Raw genomic sequence first — 21769 nt, forward strand, 5'->3', positions numbered from 1 at the left:
GTGTCATGGAAGATCAGGGAAGAAGTAAGGCCTCTAAGCTTGATGACTGTACTGGACAAAGGAGTAGAAACTATAATAAGGAATACAGTAGATGATATCTGGGTAAACATGATATAGTTGGGTAAAACTGCATGCCTTTTTAAAGTTCTGCGTCTCCAACACAGGGATCAAAAATCATTTGATTAAGGATCATATGGTATTCCCTGCTAAGACTTCCAGCAAGCTTCTGTCAAAGTTTCTAATAAAAAAAAAAAAAACACTTGAAGAAACTAAAGCAGATGTGAGACTTGAAAGAAAAGGTTCTTACACAGATAAGCACTTGGTTAAAAAGTAGGAGTGAAGGGATGGGATCCTGTTCAGTCCTCACCAGGGTGGGGAGTCACCTGTACTGCGCATAAGCAAGATGGAAAATGGGATGAACCGTAAAGTGACATTTTCTTGCTGGATCACCAAGGGCGGGTGCTAAATCTGGAGAATTATAGTAAGTCCCTACAAGACTGAGTGATAAAACAGCACATAAACCTCTATGAAGGTAAATGTGGAGTAACTGCACATGTGAAATAATAGCCTCTGAGCTGAGTGTCTTTCTGTGCGTATAGAAGCACATCAAGCCATCAGCAGCATAGAAGCAATGGTGTTTGGTTGCTCACCATCTCTGTATGAGCCCTAGGGAGTGCAAGGGTTTGAAGTCAACAGAAGCTGGTTCAGAACGATCAAAAGGTCGTGGTTTTTCTTGCAGTGTGGTTGGGCTGGGCATGGAACGCTCTGTTGCGGGCTCTTACAGCTGGTAGACATTTTACATGGTCTTACTGGGGAGCCAGGCAAGCTCATGCAGGGGAAACCAAAAATCAGTAAACAGGTAGGAATTAGATTTGAATCACATCCGCATCAGGAGGTCTCTGAGCCTGAAAATGGGTCGTCTCTGAGAGAGTAGTTATAAAAAATATCGTATGGGATTGCTTCGTTTTTCCCCATCCCTGAGCACGTGCTGTTGTTTGGTGTCCGAGTCAGGACACCAGAGCTCTAGTGGGGCCTTTCTGCCATTGTTCTGTCGATCGGATGCAGCTCTTCCCAGGGTATCAGCGCCGCCACTCAGAGAGGCTGGGTCATTCTTCTTGTGTCAATAATAATTCATTTCCTAAAGGAGCCTCTGGCGTTTTCAGGGTTTATATTCCAGGCAGAAGTAAGTACAAATAGGAAGAAGCCTTTGCTCCTCCCTTAATGGGCTTTGAATTTTCTCACTTTGCTCAGAAGAAATCTTGGTCTTTAGTTTTCAAGACAGGGTATATTTCAATCCTATACTTCAATATTTGTTCCACCAGAATGTAATGCTCCCATTTGTGATTGGGAGGAAATATTTAGTACTTGTGAATACAGCAGCAGTCCAAATTTACCATTTTGACACAAAATATGGGATGTTTTTTGAGTGAGACTGTATTTCTGTACAGAAGAGAAAATTTCCACTCTCTTGAAGACTATTAGCCTGTTTTAATCTTCTCCTTGAAGAAATGATACGTAAAAAGATGGTTTGGAGCCATTTATTAAACCAGTTGAGGTTGTTTTCTAAAGTCAGTTAGACTGGGTCTAGTCTTCATAGCTCATGAGGTCTCAAAAATATGACCTGCTACTTATAAAGAAATTGATTATTTGAGTATATATTAACAAATCCATCACTGTAGACGGTCCAGTAATCTTGCTGGGAAGATTATTGCAAGTCAATAAATTATAAGTCATGCCACATAGAGGCTTAAAACAAAATTTTAGGATTATGTGTGATTGACAGATGATACTTACAGAATACTTGGAGACCTCAGTGCTAAAAGACTGAAGAGCAACCATTAAGATGAATCTTCTGTACAGGAAAATCAACACCTTTTTCAACCTTCATACGTGCTGTAGCAGCTGTTTTATAAATTTAATTTTCACCATCTGTGGAGAAATTTGTCACAAACTGAAGTGTTCCCCATAGTTCTTCTTTGAACTAGTTAGTAAATACTTGGCAGTAATAATTGTCTTTGGCCAAATAAGAAATTGCAAAAGAGAGAGCAAGTAATGTCTTTGTAAAAACTGTATTTTGCCCTGTTGTTCTTGGAACACATTTTAGTCATAAAAGTTATGTATATGTGTGTGATTACAATAGTAAGTCAGGCAGATGGCTGTAATACTGACTTTTGGAAGGGGTTTATAGCACCCTGAACAGGAACCAGAACAGAACACATGAGGTCATCCCTCTCAAACCATTTAAGGAGCATGATCAAAACATAAAAGAAGATGCACTGTAGCCAGCCACGGTCAAATTCCAGAAGCTTCCTTTAGTAGTTTAGTTTTGTCATGAGTAGGAGAACCACGACTAAAAATGTTTAGAGCTAATTTGAGGTTCAGTTGCGTGAAGCTTGCTTGTACTTACTGTCTAGCAAAAGTCATGCACCATCTTTTCATCAAGAAATGATAAGCAAGATGCAGTGAATTTATTTTGGAAACAATAACTTTCCATGCATACATCAGGAAACAGAAAATTCTTCACCTGCTTTTTTCATGTTAGAACTACAACTGTTAGGTTTATCATCAATAAATTTTGCATTTTTCAAATATTTAGCACGGCATGGATGCAATGTGATGGTAGTGATCGCTATGTTACTAAAAGACACTGGACATTCTTGGCTATTTTTAGGTAAAATTGCATAAATTTCCTCATTGTGGATTAATAATGATCTAACAACTAAATACTCTTGTTCTGTGCATCTCCAAATTATTCTTTTACTTTTCCTGTATTCATTTTTATTCTGATGGGAAGGGTTGGCAGGTTTGCTCTCATTGTTAGCTGAGGACAAACAAAATGTCAGCTTAGTAAACCAAAGCAGATGATAGAAGAGACCATGAGAAACCAAAGCTCTAATTTAAGAGAATATTGTTCCTTGTAACTTTTTGTTCAAGTGTCTGCCCTTTCTCTTAAGCAACAGATATTTCCTTATTTATGTCCCTGTATGTCATGATGTTTTTTATGTCTTTACATCACTTAAATTCCTTTGGTATGAAAGAACATGTTTCTGATGGGCCTTTCTGAGAGTTGGCAGTATGGAGACTGCTGGCTCTTTCATGTTGGGTCAGCCAACAGCATGAATAACAAAAGTATTGTTCATAGAATTGTTCGCAAATGTTGCGATTACCTTAAATGTCCCATCACTGTTTTCATTTGTTACTGTGCTTTCTTATTTTCTTTGCTGAAATTTTCCTTTAGCCAGAGAGAGATAATGAAGTATGCTGTATGCTAACTTTTCTTTCAATTCTCAGCATTTTATTATATGCAGTGGCTTGGGTACAGTACTAAGCAGTTTCAAAAGGGAGCAGCAAATAAAGTAGTGAAGCACAACTACCTCTGTGGTAATGGAATTCATTGTTTCAGATACTAAGTATTGTAATTCATTAGAGACAGCTAATATAGTCTGAAATGCTGAATTGTTAGTTTTAAAACCAGTGAAAAACAATAAGCATAATTAAACTGCTTTTTGATTGTCCTCAGAAATACAAGCCGGGTCGATGTGATGATATTTTGAAGTGGAAGCCACCCAGCCTGAACTCTGTTGATTTTCGTCTAAAGATAACAAGAATTGGTGGAGAGGGGTATGTAATCTCTTCCCTTTTTAAATGTATAGCACTTGTGTGAATGTCCCTTAGCAGATAATCCCTCCTCTGGTATTTCTTGACATTTCCTGGGGCATCTTTCTGTATTCTGTAGACTTTGTTCATTGAAAATATAAACAATTGTTGTGATGAGTGCTGTAGTGAAAAACAATGACAGATGTTTATAACGTAAATTTACTCATTCTTAAATCAAGTTTCATGAAATTTCTTTTAAACGTCCTGCTTGGATTTGGCACTACCCCTAAAATCACTACCCCGTTTTTAGAAAGTAGGCAGGCTATATTAATTTAAATTCTTGCGTAAAATAACTATTTTCCATTGTTTTTATGCAAAATAATAACAACCTAAGCTTTCTTCCATTTTGGAATTCTGCACAGTGACAAACAGGCACTTATTTTTGTAGAGAAAAACAAAACTTGACGTTTTTACTCAATCTGTATTCTTTGGTATTGTCTTTAAAACCATTAAAACCTTAATCAAAACCAGTGAGTTGTAATGGCAGAAGACACATAAACCTTTACATTACAACACTTCTATATACCGTTTGCCTAGTTCAGTCACGACACATATTTAATAGGGGCAATTTCAATGTTCAGTTGTGTCAGGGAGGTGAAGATTGAGTCACTAGTTTGAAGTTTACCTTGCAAAATATTTTGTTTAAAATGAAGTTAATTGATTTTTAAGTTGCTTAATGTTTTAACGTCTGGGACTCATTTCAGCTGACAGTAAGAAATACCAACATTTAGCTTTTCTTTTCTTGGTACCACAGGCAACCCAGTACGATTAAACAATTAATTAATATATGGCTTACGTATACCAGAGTGCTAATAATGGCCCATCTAACTTTTGGATATTTGCATGTCATGTTAATGAATATATTAGGTGAACAGAGAGTATCTTAAGGATATGCGGTTTATTCTGCAAACTGTACTCATCTGCTAACTTATGAGCATTTCACGAGGTCGGAAGTGTCTGTTCAGATTTTTGTATTTGAAAATGTAGCATGAAGTTCTCAGTAACAACATAGCTATTTCAGAGCATATACAGGAATATTTTGACTTCAGAGAATCAGCTCATTACAAACATTTTGTGTTTGTTTGGCTCTTAATTAAGTCACAGAACTGTGTAATAGGAAAGGTTTCTGTTTAAAAAAAAAAAAAAAACAAACAAAAACCAAAAACCAACAAAAAACATTTTTTGATAGGAAGGTCACTTTTATTATGGTGTTCTTGTGACTTCTATTGAAGTGTAAGTGTATGGTAGTATCCTGAGATTCAGAAGCAAAATGCAACAGATTTTTCATTTCACATTAAAAAAGGAGTATTAGCTTGATTAATCAACACTGATTTCAAATACAAAATTGTTAGTGCTATTTTGTTACATTTAATATATTGCGTCATAGGTTATTTGATCAGAACATGAAAACATGATAAAATATTAGCCAGTAAAAACTATTGCTAAAAAATTGGGCAGTTAGTAGCGAGTTATTAAAGAATGGCTGTTCTAGTGTGCAAATGGAAACACTTCTAGTATTTAGAAAAGTTCTACCATATTGTAGCTGTGTGAAAATAAGTGCATTGCTCATATTGTGGAAATAATTACCTCTATTAGTCTGTAAATACTGTAATAGTTAAATATGTTAATGTTTGTATTCCTCTCACATGCATAACAAAAAATAATCCTAGAAATCTGACATTCGGTAAAGTACAATATTCCGGATATGTTTTACTTCATCTCACATGATCATTGACTGGTATTAGTAATAAGTGCATTTATCCAACAAATAAAAGCTAATGAAGTACTGGGTGGAAAAGTAATAATTTTGCATTGTTGGGAGAGAAGTATTTATGTTAAGTAATGACCTATGAAACAGTTGCTTCTGCCCAGTTAAACACAAATAATGAATGAAACACTTGAGGTTTAACTGCTTTAGTTGTTAATTTGATTATGCAATTTATCACTTGGTAAAATCTGAACTCATTTGAGGAAATATCAGAATTATACTGATTTTGAAGTTATTGACTAGAGTTTTAAAAGAAGCATCTTTAATTTTAGACTGTAAAAAGACAGTTCCTGAATTCTGAGCACTACCATAATAAAATGGTTGATTTCTGTTTTGATGAACTGAATGTCTTACTAATGGCAATTCTAACATAACACAGTTAGGCTTCCTGCTCCCCCTGCCCCACCGAGATTAAAAGCACTGATACTGGTTTCAACCTTTTAAGTAAAAAATGTTTTCTTCTTCTGCAGTAATCCAAAATGAAATCTGTCGTGCATTTGACAGCAGAGTAATACAGATGTGGTTAAAGTACTGTTACAGAGTTTTTGTGTAGTTCTGGTGGAGTTAAGCAATAATATTTATGGAAATAGAAGTTATGCCTTCATATTGATCTCTTACTGACAAATGAGGAGCAGAAGTCAAAGTATTGATCTCAAATAGTTCACAGCTTGAAAAAATGAGAATGCAGACTGTCTGTAATTTCCAAGTCCTCTGTTCTGATTTACAGGCTCATCTTTAAATCTTGAAATGCAGACATATCTAAAATTGTGCTACAAGTGTGTGTGGTATTATCACAGCTCACAGCCTGGCCAGTAGGGATACAGGCTGAACCTGTATTGCAAAACTCGAGCCATCCAGCCCTTTGTGTTTATAGTTCCCTGTTCACTTAAGTAGTGAAAAAAGCATACAGGGCATTATTTATTCAGTAGCATGAGATTAGAGGACTGTCAGCTGTTGGACATGTCTTTTGGATGGCATATGTAATTGAGATCCTGAACAATTGTAAACAATCCTGTGCATTTTCGTTTGAATAAAGGAGTTGCCTCTAGGGAGTCTGCCAGATTTTACTCAGTATGATTATTTTCCATCTACCTAAAATTCCCCTGTGCTTTCAGTTGCGCATTTCCACCCATAGATCAGTCTGCAATAGTAATGTTAACTGCAAAATTGCTGTTTTTCACCCCAGATGTAGTTCGGTTATGGATGAATGACCAACTGTTTTTTATCTAGGGTTCATTTATTTCACTATTCATGTTGGAGAGAGTTTTGTCATTGAATTAAAAAGGATTTAGTTTATGATCTATGAAGTACATTTAGAATAAGCTTTCCTGTAGCTATGAAGACTGCATAACAAAGAATAAACATAAAGAAAAAAGATACTATAGCATCCCAAAGAAAGGCAGGGTCTCTGTAACCTCAGTGACCTAATCCTGACACTCCTGTTCAGTGCACATATTTGAAAGAAATCGCATTATTGCACCTTAGTGAATTACAGCATATCAGCTGAGCCACGGTAATTGTGCCCTGTGTATTGTCATAGTCCAGCCTGTCCAAGCATCAGGATGATGGTTAGATTAACTCTTTTTATGTTGTGTTTGCAAGAATTCCAGTTTATGCACTCTCTCAATCTCTTCTCATCACATCAATATAGTTACTTTTATTTCAAAACAATCATACTAAAACAACCAAACCAAAACCAAAAACCCCCAAACAAACAAAAAACAAAAACCACAATCAAACACAATACAAAAACCGAAACAACAACTGACAGCTTATTAAATCAGCTAAACGAGAGAGTACTTTGTTGTTTATCTCTGGTGAAACACAGCATTTGAACTTAAAAGCCCCCACATTATGGGTGCTTTAAAAAGTTAGACCCACTTGCAGCGCTTCTCTGTCACTTCGGGTTTACTAAGATATTGGTCTCACATCAACAATGCAAAGCGGAAGCCTTTGACAATATAACAGTACCTTGTATTTTTCCTAAATTGTGATGATGCTTATAGAAAATAAAATAACAGGGACTTAAACACATCAATTGCATTTCCAAGTGACCTACAAGTTAAACGACCTTATTAGAAGAGAATGTTGAGGATGTTTAATTGCCATGTACAATATCTCAGTCATATTACAGAGAAGACTGTTTTTAAACAGTAGATATGCTTTTTCCCCTAATGTCTGATTCTAAGAATATTTCTTAAAAAAATATACCCCCTCCCCAACAACTCTGAGCCTTATTTAAATGTCACAAATATCAACTGAAAATATCTACATAGTGCCAGATTTGTGGCAGCTTCCAAAACCAGAATTTCTTAAATGTCCATACTTCCTTTTACAGTTTTTTAATTAGCCTGTGCAGGTCCCTTAATTTTATCTGAATCAGACATGATAAAATCAAATTACAAGCAAGGCTTTGGTTTTATTTGCTTTGAGTGAATGTCTTACTGGGTCAATGTTATACCATTTGAAATCGCAGAATACTACAAAATATATATAGAACCTTGAAGTACTGGAAAGAATCAAGAATTTTACTCATCTTCTAAGACAGAAATAGTAAGAAAGGCTTGTTTCTTTAAAAAAAAAAGTAATCTGAAGTAGACTTGAACTCTTTGTTAGTAGCAAGTCTGTATTGGTTTTTTATTATATCCATGATTAAGTTGACCACATAGGAGACCAAACAGTGTTTAGGCAAAGTTCTGTTTAGCATGGGCATTGTCAAATAATAAAAAAATGGGAGATAAAGTACAATACATTCAAGGACAGCGGGGGCTTCACATGTTGACAGGAGGGGCTTGAAATCTTGGATACATTGGTAATTACAAATCAGCAACCAGATACAGATATTGTAACTCCAGGCAAGTGAATGTTTTCCTTTTGTTAGATGTGAAGTTGACCTTTTTGTTCTGTAAATTAGAAAAAAGTTCTGGGCAGGGAGGAAGAAGCTGCAACTGATTCAAAATAACTGATGTACTTGATTTGCTTTCAGATCACTGTTTTCTGTCATCGAGTAGCATATCTGTTTTATAAACTAGTCTCCCTCACTCTCTGCTTTGAGAAAAAAAAAATGGTAACTGGCTGAAGAATCGTGAAAGTTAATTGAATCAGCCAAAATCTGCAGAACTGACATGATAGTTTGTTTGGCCCATGTTTCGTTGCTCCCTCCTCTCTTTTCATTCCCCCTCTTACGTGATTCATAAATTCTCAGTTTGGGCTGCGAGCTCTTTGTCTTCTCACCTGTTTGCAGAATGCGCCTTATCAAGGAGCACAAACTTGTTCTTACGCATGCCATCGCTCACAGAAAGGGAGCTTTACAAATAGTACCCTGGCGATAAAAATCAGAATCCCATACTCCTCTGTCCTCCAAAGATCACAGTCAGGATTGGGGCTGCACTTCTGTCGAGTACAGTGGAGTTATGAGGCAGAATGCAGATGATGTCGCACAGCAATTACAGAACAAATAAGAACAAGATGATGCAAAGGTGCGCTGTGTTGGGATGACAGCAGGAGGAGTGCAGGTTTGAATATATTAACTGCATTTATGGCTGTACTGTTATTAAAAGGAAGCGTGTGCTTCAAATTTGCTTACATTTTGTGGGATGTAAGAGTTGCAATTGAAAGTAAAGGGGTAATTTGTTTAGTTATTACCTTCAGGCATTCACCTGTTACCACAGTCCGTCTTGCTAGTTCTGGAGAAATGTAGGTGCAGGGCTGTGGAAACTAGTTGAGAAAGGGTGTTATGTGTAGAAAGAACAGCGCGGTGGCACAAGAAGGGGAAGGACAAATATTACCATGGTAGAAATATGCGTGCACAGCTGCCACCACTGGCATTGCAATGGAAGCAAGTAGATATACATTTTACCTAGGCACTGTGCTCTAGGTATTTATGCAATAGTGTTTATGTGAGGATATTTAAAATCTTTTTGTAACACTTCAGTTTTTAAAAACTATTTTCAAAGTGCGATGTTGAATCTAACCTCTAACTGTACTCTGGTACACTGAACATAATGTTGTACTTTCCACAACTAATACTCAGGATGCTCTTGGAATTTCTAATGTTGAATTTCAGAAACGAACTCAGCTTCATCTTTTTATGTGTTCAAGTGGCAGCCTTGGGCAGTCTCCATCTGTCAGATAATTATTCTAGGTTAGCTACTCATTTCTCCAGATTTTTAAAAGCTTTGCCTCATATCATCCTAAAATTATCTATATGCTTGCAAAATGGAATGTAAATGTAGCCTTGTATGTTTTATAGACCCTGTTCTTTTTTCTTGAACTAGCTGCCGCCTTAAAGCAGTCTTTCCAGTTGCTTATGTCAGCTATCTTAACAATTATCCACTCTGTTAAAGATCCATTTCTATCTGGAAGCAAGATCAAGAAAAGCTCCCAAAGACTGTATGCCCCTAAAATTTCCTTATCTCCCATGCACTTTGCTGCCCTATTTTACATTTGGATAGATATTGTATTCCTGTTTGGCTATGTAGCTTAGATTTCTTGCTGAAAATTGAGGGCTGAGGCCATCCCCAGCTAAACAACTACAAGGTGGTAGAATCTGAGAGAGGAGTGAGAGAAACAGGCAGTGGAAAAATAATCTGGGGCTTCAGGATAGCTGGCTTTGGCTTTTTCAGGGAACAGGTAGGTAGTATCCCCTAAAGTGCAGAGGGACCCAGGAGAGCTGGTTGCTCTTCAAGGACAGCATCCTCAAAATGCACAAGGACACAGAATTTTCCAGTGTGTAGGAAGACAAGTGTAGAGCAGACAGCTGGCTTGCTGGAATGGGGAATTCCTGAGTCAGTTCACACAAACAATGAAAGGTATGGAGGATGGATGTAAACAGGGACAGGCCTCGGTGGAGAACATAAAAACAGTGTTTGAGTGCAGAGGGAAGTAATTAGGAAAGTCAAAACCCAGCTGGAGTTGCAGATAAGTGGAGGACTTCTGTAGGTTCCTTTGTAACAAATGGAAGAATAAGGAAAACGTTTCACTGCTGATGCAGCAGGAGTCATAATGAGAAAAGACAGAAGGGCTGAGGGACCCAGTGCTGCCTTTGCTTTGATCTTGACTGGTCTTTGAGGTCCCTGAACCTTGTGGCAGAGAACAAGGAAATAAATTGCTACCAGCAGGTGAGCAAGTTCCAGTTAGGAACTGCTTAAACAAACTGAACCTCAGGGTACTGGAAGGCAAAGCTTTGCCGTTGAGGCAGCAGTTAGCCCTTGTGGCAAATATGGCCAGCTGATACCTGGGCTGCAGGTGGAGAAGGTGATTCGTCACCTCTCTTCAGCATTTGTGGGACAGCATCTGGAGGGCTGTGTCTAGTTTTGGGCTCCTCAGTATAAGAAAGACATTGATGCACTGGAGCAAGGCCAGTGGAGGGCCACCGGGACAGTGAGGGGATTGGAGAACATGAGGCTGAGAGAACTGGCTTTGGGATGAGAAAAAGAAGGCTAATGGCAGGTTATAGAGAAGATGGAGTCAGGCCCCTCAGAGATGCATGTTGCAAGAATGAGAAGCAAAGAACACGAACTGTAGAAGGACAGGAGGAGAAATTGTGTGAGAAAGGTCAAACACTGTAGTAGGACTGGCAAGTTGTAGAGTAGTCTCCATCATTGGAGATATTCAAAAGTTGACTTGACATGGCTGTGAGCAACCTGATACGACTTGGAAGCTGACCCTGTCTTGAGCATGAGGCAAGTGACATGTGAAGGTCCTCTCCAATCAGACTTATTGTATGGTTACCTATAGATCAGATCTTAAATATTTTGCAAATGATATGGAACTGTTAGACATTTCATTACTGAATATTTATAAACATTTTTGTTTTTATTTCTTCATGCTTTCTTTACTGTATATATTCATAGAAATTTTTCAGAATACTTGCTGTACCTACATTTACTTTACAAATTGTGGGATCGTTGTTGTAGGGAAGAATTTTGAGTTGCAAAGTAAAATAACATGCATTTTTTTATAAAGAGGAATTTCACATTGTTCTTTGTTATATGTTATAAAGGTTTGCCAGATGCATAATTTTAAAACTGTCTAATTTAAATAGGGAAAATATTCGTCTTCCTTTTGCTATATCTTGAACAATAAGTATGCTGCTCTTAGACTTAATAAAATCCAGTTGTGAACGTATTTTTCTTTTGCACCAATATAAATTAACTTTTTAAATTATAGAAGTTATTAGAGCGTATTCTCGAACATCCTGTTCAAAGTGTTTTTAATGGATTTTATAAATTGATATGAGCTTCTTTGAAATGCATTTTTGCTTGTGGTAACTATTTGTTCTTCAGACGAGGAGTATTTGCTAGATTTTATAAGTATGCTATAAATGATACCTTAATTCAGAATATTCTTTCCTGCATTAATTGCCTACAGTCTGTATTAGTATTCAGTTGTTTGGGTTTTCTTTTTTTAGTTTGTTGCTTAATGAGATTTTATTGTCTGTTTTCTTGAGTTTACAGATCGGTACATTAAAAACCTTGTTTGGAAAAGAGCGTTAATATGAAATTATTAGAGATCTGAATACTAAGTATTTTGCCGTCGTGTTTGGAATGAGAGGAACATGTACTTATGGAAAAAAACCTCAGCTGAGATGAATTCCTTGCATGCTGTAGTGTATTTCAAAGAAGAATAAAGCAAACTGAGAGGGGAAAAGAATTAACACTGTGGTAGAGTAGAACGAACAGACTGGGCAGCCAGAGATACTGTACTGTTTTGTACTCTTCATTGGTCTTATTCCGAACACTATTTTATGCAATTTTCTGATAATACCAAACTCACAAATCATAAAAGAACAGATATAAGTACTAAATAATGAATATATTGAAGATAAGAATAATTCATGACAGTCATAACTCCAAGAGTACCTTTCTGTTTGCTTTGATACCATCAGAATGTTTTGAAATTGGTTTAGGAACCTGAAGCCCCGCTTTTTGTGGCGTCCTGAATTCACAAGTACATTGGAATCAGCAAAACATGTCAACAAAATAAATGACCCTGATGCAGGTTGTTTGCATTTCTGCCATAACAGTGTTATCAATATGGTATGCATACAACTGTGGGCTTCTAAAATGCGGGGGGATTATCAGCAGTTTCACCTTCCCCTTTGATAGCCAAGAGAAACTCTTGGTACATGCGCTTATCTTACAACCTCAGAGACATTAGAGAAGAAACCTACATAATTATTTTTTAGAATAATTATCCAGTATCTCTGGTTTTGTAGGGATCCAGGTTGTGATTTTTGTTTTTAAAAAAATATGACAAAAATTGTCGTTTTAGGGGATATTTACATTCCGAAGAAATAAATTAGATTTTTAATATCTGTTACTTTAATGACCTAGGCTCTGCCACAAGCTTGGTAGTTCACACTTGCCATCTTTTTGGCTAACACCCAGCTTGTACTTTTTTCTGGGAAAATATGCTTATCCTATTGTAGAAACACATGAAAATCAGAGAGACTATAGATGCATGTAGCTGTCAGGGAGAGACCAGTTTGCATAATCAAGGCCTGATGAGTCAATGAAGAATCCATATTGTTACTTACCTAAATAACAGGGAAAAGAACAGTAACTACTGGGTATGGAGCTTGTGCACTTTGAAAGGGAACATCTACTGCTTTGTAAAAAGCCTTTAATTGTTTTCAGTAGAGTTTTGGTTCCATCTGACAACAGATGTAAGCATGTCATCCTACTAGAGCATCTTACAAAGGCTAGAATTCCTTATTTTCATACAATTTTCATACTTTCTTGCTTTTTAAAAGGCAGTTTCATGACAGTGCGTGTGAAGTACAAAGACAGTTTTGTACTGAATTCTGTTCTGAAATGAACTTCAAGGCTTTTATCTTAAAAACATGGAAGATATGTTCACTCACAGGACCTACTTCATTTTTAGCATCATTGTGTATGTGAGAAATAAGCATTTATTTCAACTTTGAAACCCAGATTTCCAAGGTTGTAAGCTGTTTCAGCATCATATGAAATGAATCAGATTTTTTATTTATAAATATATGTACCTACATGCATATATGTGTGTGTGTGTTTATACACACAAAAGTGACAGATGCTGCTTTATGTTGTACAATTAAAAACACAAACACAAATGCAAAAGAATTCCCTTGGCTGTTATGAATCAAAACTCTTCTCTTTTCCTCCTCATGTTTGCATGTGGGAACTCCATCCTCCTTTTGTCTTCTTAATTTTAATGATTATCCATTTTATTAAACCTGATTTTGCTATTTCTAATTCTCAGCTCTTGTCATATATTTCTTAACTGGTCATTCTCAGCTTTCCCGTTTTGTTATTTTTCCTGCTTAAGCAATATGATTTTCAATGCCTTGGTTTCATGGTTTTAAAGGAGGTAATGAACTGATTCTGCATCTGTGCTCTACCAACTGATGTTCCATTGCTTGACTATGAATGGTAGAAAAGTTGTGACTAATAGACAAACAAATGCCAGTGTGTTGCTCTGCTTTATATGTATAAGCTGCATAATTTTTTAATTACCTCATTGCAAAAGTTACGTATGTGGATATACAAAAGCACGTGGAATATTGGGGGGTTTAGGAACAATTCTAATCTTCTTGGAAGATTAAAAGCATCCTTATTCAAATGCTACTTATCCTACCTATCGTCAGACCTCCTAATGTCTGAGAGATAAAACAGTAAGAGGCTTTATGCTACACAATTTTAATGAGGTCGCTATTACATACTCCCCAAAAGGAATGCATATATCTGTATCAGTTTTCAAGATGGGAAAAATGAATTGTGAAGTGAAGAGAAAGCTCGCTCGGGGCAGCATGGTGTGTTAGTAAGAAAAGGACAGTCCACAGCTGTACCCAGCAGATGGCATTTTTCCCCCTTCTAACAACTAAATGTTTTCAAAGCTCTAATATTTGGCTATTTTCATACTTTAAAGTAAAGCCTTTTTTCACTAAGTATTAGAAGATTGCACTGTGAGCAAATATTTTTCAGCAGATTATAAATTATATATAATGTATGTGCCTCTAATTACAGGATAGAGTCAACTGGCATGAGCAGAGTGAAACAGGATAATGAAATTGATTATTTTATTTTTTCCCCCTTGAGCCTGTATATCAAAACCATCGTGTCTCACAGATGTTTATGAAAGCACTTTACTCTTCTGGTGAATGGTAAAGCATCACATCTCAAATGGTCAAGTTTTTAATCATTTTACTCAGGAGTGCAAAATTCTGCTTGAAAGTGGATATTCGATGGTAGGAGATCAGTGGATTTGGGGAGCAGAGCAGGACAGATGGACTCAAAAGTGAATTGGATATCTCTGAACTGCTCTCTCCTCTCCATAAGGGAAAATTCACTACGGGCATGGTTAACCTTTCCCAACTAATTCATTCAAGAAGAGGAGCAGAAATGACTCTCAGGACTCACTGACCAAGATGTTGGTCCTTAGTTTCTGCACAATACTCTGAGAAAAATCTCCACATAGCAGCTTTCCACTCAAGTTTGCTGTACTTAAACAAAACCAACAACAAAACCACTACCACCCAAACTCTGAGGTGCTGTAGATGCCTACCAGTGTCCTACATAAGGAAACACCCCTGATAAGCTTAGACAAAGGTGGGTTTTATTAAAAAGTGGTGAATGGAGAAAGGATGGTGTACAGTGAGGAGGAAACAATAACCATTGTTTCAACTGCAGTGAAAACAGACTAGCTTGGATGTACAGAACGGACTGGGATATCGGAACAGTTGCAGAAAAACTCTGCCATGTGTGTAAGCTTGAGAAAGTTGAGTAAGAAATAATTTTGCAACTCTCACAAGCCCTCAAGTATGAAATTGCACCCTCTTTCCTCACTCAGACTTATTCAGCATGTGTGTCTTCATAATAGCTTGATGAACAAGAATTCTCTAGCTTGTTTAAAAACCCTTATTCCTGCATTCTCGTCCTAAGGAAAACAATTATCTTCCTTTCTTTTAGTTTTCAGATGTCAAATACAATAATTACATTCTAGATTAGCTTTGAGTGATTTATACCTGACTGAAGTGCCTGTTTGCTGTCAGATAGTAAATTCTCTCCCATAGTAACAAGGTGGTGTTGAAAGTAGCTTTGAAGAAATGAATGACCTATTTAATTTTTGAACAGATAAAGGATTTCTCTGAAGGAACAATTAAAACTTGATTTTGCAGCATTAGTATTAATTGTTGTCTGATAGATGTTCTTTTACTGGTTCAGGAAAGTAAGTGTGTGCATATAAAGTAAACCTAGAGCTAATTCTTTTTCTGTGCATTTTAAATCAATCATGGATAAATCTTCCAGTGAAGGTGCTGGATGTGAAAAATTAAAGGAATATTCAGAGTTTGAAATTAAATATGTTAGACAAAAATGTAGAATAGTAGGAACTGTCGAAGTAATCCCATTGTCACTGGCCTGTGCTTGTGAACTGCAGCAGAGGAGTATTAAGGTTACAACCTAATGTCCAAAAGAAACTGAATTCCTCCAAAAAGAGTAGATGCCAGGGGCTCTGTGTTACTTGTGTTGGGACAGGTAGATCCAGCACATAGATCTGTAGTAGCCAAGTTATAGAATAGCTTGTAAATTACTTAAATAAGCTCGTAAATTACACTTCTTTTAAAAAACAAGTTGTAAAAGAAGATGAGAGACGTTTTGTCGTCGGGTTTCCTAACGGGTGTAAAACTTGACAGCAGGGATGTGTTAAAATGTAGGTTTCCTATCATCTGTTATGGGAATATGTGTTCTCTGAGTCTGCCCTTTTCTCTCTTTGCTTCTATGGTACTGTTCCCATATAGACGGAGGTTTGTGTTCCTGCTAAAGTTTTAATCATTCTCCTTTCCTTCTCTCACCCATATTTGCATGTGAGTCTTCAGGGTTGGTTTCCAAGTAAATATGAATATTTTTCACTTGCTGTCAGCTGCTACTCCAAAAATGATTAAAATCCTGGTTAAAATGAATAGGGTTTCCATTAAATAACTGGAATTCCATTCCTCTGTGCTGATTGTTAATTTTCTCTCTCTGATGTAGGTAAGACTCGGCATATAGGAAGAGGCAATAGCTTATGTTCTTTTGTTATGCTCTTCATATATATTTAAAAAATAGCCACATTTTGAGACATCTAAGTCTTTCTTGATACATGAGACTAACTTGCATGCTCCAGTCCTTTTCCTTCCCAGCTATATCACTTAGTCTAAGAAAACCTACGACTTTTTCCTAAAGACTTTGTCTTAATCTGAAATCAGACCTGAATTAAGTTCACAGGGTTTATCATGAGCAATGTGATGGTTTTTTTCTATAGTACCTGTAATTAATTGCAGTTTACTATATTACTTTAAAAGGCTTGTTGTCTGCAGGTAGCTTACAAAACTGCCATGAGGATCTCCTGCTTGGAAAATCAAAATATACGGAACCATGTTGCAATATTTTTTTTTAGCAGGCTTTTTTTTGGCAAGGGTAAAATATAGTCCAAAAGGACATACAAAATTGCTTGCGGTAAAAAATGATGTCTTGGAGGCATATTCCAAAAAGGAAAAAGAAAAAAAAAACCTCCTTTACTGTACATTTGTTAATTAATAACTTAATAATTTATGTTACATAAATCTTCTCAGAAATAGATGAAAGAAGAGACAGAGCAGGTCATCCTGATACCAGTTAAATCAGTAGTTATCAGCCAGGGACTGGAAGTAACTAATTTTTTGTCCTATGCAGTTAGCATTTAATCATAATTGCTCTTTCACTTATGCCCTGCATAATAAAAATTCATAATTCAGGACAGTAAATGAAAAGATCCTCTCTTTCTGTAATAATAATATAGCAATTTTTATGAAGAATGCAATTATTTTTTCCCACAGTTTCTAGGAAAGATATATTTTCGCAAGTTGCTCATCAGCCAGGCCTCAGCTGCTTTCACTTTTTAGAGAGAGTTTTACAAAATAGGTTAATAATTTCAAGTAAAGTCTAGAAAGCTGGCATTGGAAGAGACGAGGAATACTGGTAGCATAGGAAGAGCTTGCAAAATGGTTGGATTGGACCAAACATTTTGTAGAAGCAGCTCCTGAAGATTATTATGTTTCCTGATCCTCTTTTTCAGCCAACGTGCAGACAAGTGGGTCCGGCTGCATGGGACTTCTTGGGGTGTTTGTGGACTTGGATATGACTGTACCCCGAGTGCCTGGGAAGGAGGGAGCCTGGCTGGTGCTGCCCGTGTTTTCAGTAGCCTCCTTGGGTGATTCTGTGATTCTGTAGGTTTATATTGCTGTGGAGTTTGTGGCCGCTCGGGAGAAACTGGAACAGTAGTTTTCAAGCTGGGAGCTGTTGCTGTGAAGCAAATGTGTAGTGCAGAGGCACCTCAGAAGTTTTCGTTGTTGTTGTTGTTCCTAATCTGTTTTCTGTCTGCCCTCTGTTTCTGAGCATCGTCCCAGCACATTCCCACTCCCCTCCTGGCAGCTCCAAGGAAAGCATGCTTCCCCTCTCCACAGTTCAGAATTGGGATAAATGCTGCTAAATTTTGGAGAATGGAGAAGGAGAGTGGATGTATTAATAGGTGTGTGAGCACAAAATGTATTGATAGGAGACAGTCATCTTAAAAAGCCTGTACAAAACAGAACCAGGGAGTGGTGAAGTCAGAAGTAAAGGAAGGAAAGAATGGAGGAAAGGGTTACTGGGGGAGATGTGACACTTCTGAAGTGAAGCACAGCACCCTGACAGCAGAGCAGTGGTTTCCCTTCTAGAGAAAGCAAGCTTATGGGTAAACATGCTGATATTTTTGAGCAGAGTAATACACCAGAAAGACAGGGCAGCTTTACTGCAAATGCCTTCTAGATTCCAGGTACCATAATGAGTATTACACTTTTTGTACTTGGTACTAAAAGGTAATAGGCATTTCTTTTGTCACACCCAGGAAAGTACTTCAACTGTATTTCTTAATACTTCAGAATGCAGAATACCTCATTCTGGTTTTATTACTACCTGAAGAATTTCTGTAAAAGAAATTTAATTTAAAATTTCATATAATGAATATGCTGAGGGACTTAATTTTATAATGAACAGAGGAACTAAATCTTGCACCATCTGTGATGATCTCAGAAAGAAGAGTGAAGAATTCAGCAGAGTTCTTGAAATCTCTGACAGCCTCCTACCTTATTTTGGGTGGTAGGTTTGTTTGCAGCAGACGGGTGTTCTTCATGCATTCTGCTGGTGACACTTGTCCCTGGGGAGATGGCAGCTGGGTGGGTGTCACCCCCAGTCCCAGACAAACAGTTCATTGTTCGTTATGGGATTCCCCTCGGGACTGCGATCTGCTTAGTTCCATAGGAACCTGTACCTAAAAGGTTTGCAGACTATAACTCAATAATTCCTGTGATTGTGCGTGATTAATAAAATATTTATTTTTAATAAATCATTAAAGTGTTGTGGGGAAATAGGAAAAAAGATAAATCAGTTGGAGTGGTCTGGCAGTGCACATGCATATGGCTAAGGGTGCTCTTTCCTGAAGCCTTTGATAAGAAGGTGGGAGTTTTCATACTGATTCTATCGCTGATCCATGTAGACAAGTGAATTTTCTATTCTTTAATGTTTTATTTTAAAGATAAATTGTTAGTCTTTTTATGTGTTCAGTCCCTGTTTCTCTTGCACACCAGGGCAACATCAACGAGCTCCAGTCTAATTACGTGTTTCATTATGAAGTGTTTATCAGATTTGAATTCTCCCTCAATTGGCATAATTTGATCACTCCTTGTTCTTTTATTTAAGAAGTGAAATACAGATCACCTAATCTATCTTTGCTTTGCCGTGCATTGTCAAAAGGATACTGGTACCAACTGATTTACTTAGGGTACCTTATGCTGTGCTTCAAAGGGGTTGACAATATTCCTTCTGAGAAACTTTTGCATTCATAATTCAAATTTTTGCTGTATGATAGAGCCATCTCCACGGAATACAGAAGTGCCTTGTCGTTATTGCAGAGGAATTCCCTCTCAGTTTAGCCAACCTGCAGAGTGTCCTGTTCTCTTTTATTTGGAAGCGTTGGCTGCCAAAGCCTGGGGCTGCCGGAGGTGCTGCCGCCCCTGGTGCGGTTTCCCTCATGGTGCTGGGAAAACCAGGGAGCTGTTGGAGCAGCTGAGCTGCTGCTGATGGGCAGAATGGGGGCATTGTAGCCAGATGAGACCATCCCCATCGTAGCTTTCCTGCCGGTTCTTTGTCATGGTTTTTCACCAGTAACAACCTGTGTTCCAGCTGCTCTGATGGTTTAGAATAGTTGTGCAGGACAGGCGTTTGGTTTTATATTTTTATTTAAAAAATGGAAAGACCAAGGACAAAGGAATGACAAAACCTCACATGGAAAAAAAAAAAGTTCAATGAGCTTCGAAGTTAATCCTTTGAACGTTAGGAAATAGCAGAGTTCCAGTTGCCAGGTTTGTATACATTGTGATACAGTCCTTAATTATATGGGTAACTACCTTTCCCAAATTCGTACACTCAGGAGCACATATCTTTCACTGCAGAGGAAAGTAATACTGAGGTTGTAAGGGAATTTTAAGTATGGCATCAGCTTCCTTTCAAAGTGATGAACTTTGTAATCTAGCTAAAGTTGTCAGCCTTTGCTTCATAGCTTGCTTCATCAGCAGACTTTCTTTGTTCATGACTTCTTCAGATTACTAATAAATATATTAAACAGTCTGTTACATAAATTGAATAGTCACTTGGCCTTTGCCAAGATGAAAACTGACCATTTATTCTGCCTGTCCAGTCTCTTAATCGGGGTTTGATCCATAACAGTAAGTAGCCTCTACCATATAAAAGTACTTACTGTCTAGTTTTATTAAAAAATAAAAATAATAAATTGCTGTGGAAGGCTGTAAGAGAAGCCTTTTGGCAGTCTGCATCGATTATGTCAGTGTGGTGCCTCTCCTGTCCCCCACTCCTTTTTAAGCACTCTTTCATTAGAGTGATCAAAAGGGAGGCAGATGCAGCCGCAGTGTGAGCGCAGGGGCCGCGCAGCCTCCCGGGCGAGCCTGCTGAACAGCGCGCTGCTCCAGAACCGGCAGATATTACCCTATTTAAGTGTTAGAGGTTGGCATTTTGGTTATTTTTTTCTGTTTTGTTTTTGTTGTTGGTTGGTTTTTGTTTTGTTTTTAGTAGCAATTCGGAGCCTCCGTATTAAGAAACGTCAGAAATCTCGGATATGTTGCATCAGGGTTTGGTGATTTATTTCACCTTAATTATCAGTATATCCCCTGAGGTTTTCTTTTAGTACTGCTGTTTCCGCAGGCATTTCATTTTGGTAACTAAAAAAAAGCGCTCCTGACTAGGTGCCTTTATTTTTTTCAGTGGGAACAAACAAATCTAGTAGTTTTTCAGCAACCTCCCTGTAGTTGCTCCTTGTATTTCCACGTGATCAAGTGAATCTGATGATTTTTTTTGCTTTCTACCAGTTTTGTACTTGGATATACTTGAGATTTGTTTGCCATTATCTCACTTATTTCTTCTATATCTTATTTGTTGTTAGAAATCCATTTTTTCTCAAGTAGCTCCTGAGACACTTAAAACGTCTTTGTTTTGACTTTAAAATTCCTGTAATTAGGCTTATTATTTTATTGAAGTCTCCTGATATAAAGCTTCGTGTTGTGGTGTCAGTTCCTCACTTAATTCTGGCTGTTGAATTTGCCGGCGTTGTGATGTCTGTTATGTTTTAGAAGACGGTCAAGGTGGAAGGACCCTATAGGGTCCTAGACTAGGATTTATCCTAGACTAGGATTTATGGTGTTGCAGTGAGCGCGTGTGAGTGCTCCTGCTCTGTGAGATGTGGATAAACCCAGGCAGGGCTGCAGCACAGCTGGTGTCAGGCAGGTCCTGCAGCAAATTGGGAATAGCGCCGAACTGCCATCATGTAACTCAGTGAGGAAAGAAAAGGGTAATATTCAGAAAGAAAAAATTACATTTACTGTCAGAAATAGATTCTAATAGTGAATTTTCTCAGACTACGTAATAATCTCCCAAAGGAAAAGGCAAGCGGCCTCATTTGTCAGATAATTTATGGCTGGCCTGGCCAAATTGCTCATTATACTACAGGGAATAATATTCCATTGGTGGAGGAATGGGCATGATTATTTAATGGGTACTTTTTGTTTCTACTTACTTTTCCTTTCTACTTTTTATGGCTAAGTTATATGTAAATGTAGTCAAAATGCTTCTTTATGCGATTTGCCTTTGTACCGCAAAGCCTGGACAAATATTAAAATATTATCAGCACTAGACATAAACACAGCAAACAAAAGGCAGTGATTTGGGAAACATCTGATGTTGTGGTTTTATTTATAAAGTGCAAGAACGTTTCTTGAAAATCCTCCCTGTCTCTAAG

General features: G+C 37.4%; 1 protein-coding gene across 1 annotated transcript in view; it reads left to right on the forward strand.

The window, feature by feature from the left end:
- The window catches only part of RNGTT (RNA guanylyltransferase and 5'-phosphatase), a 182644-nt gene that overhangs the window by 116133 nt on the left and 44742 nt on the right, over positions 1–21769 (forward strand). Inside the window, exon 13 of the mRNA XM_082048859.1 lies at positions 3521–3621. Within this exon, the coding sequence (XP_081904985.1) occupies positions 3521–3621 (101 nt within the window). The remainder of the gene's footprint in view (positions 1–3520; positions 3622–21769) is intronic.

Source organism: Streptopelia decaocto, assembly GCF_964273445.1.
Source record: "Streptopelia decaocto genome assembly, chromosome: 3".
Taxonomy (NCBI): Eukaryota; Metazoa; Chordata; class Aves; order Columbiformes; family Columbidae; genus Streptopelia; species Streptopelia decaocto.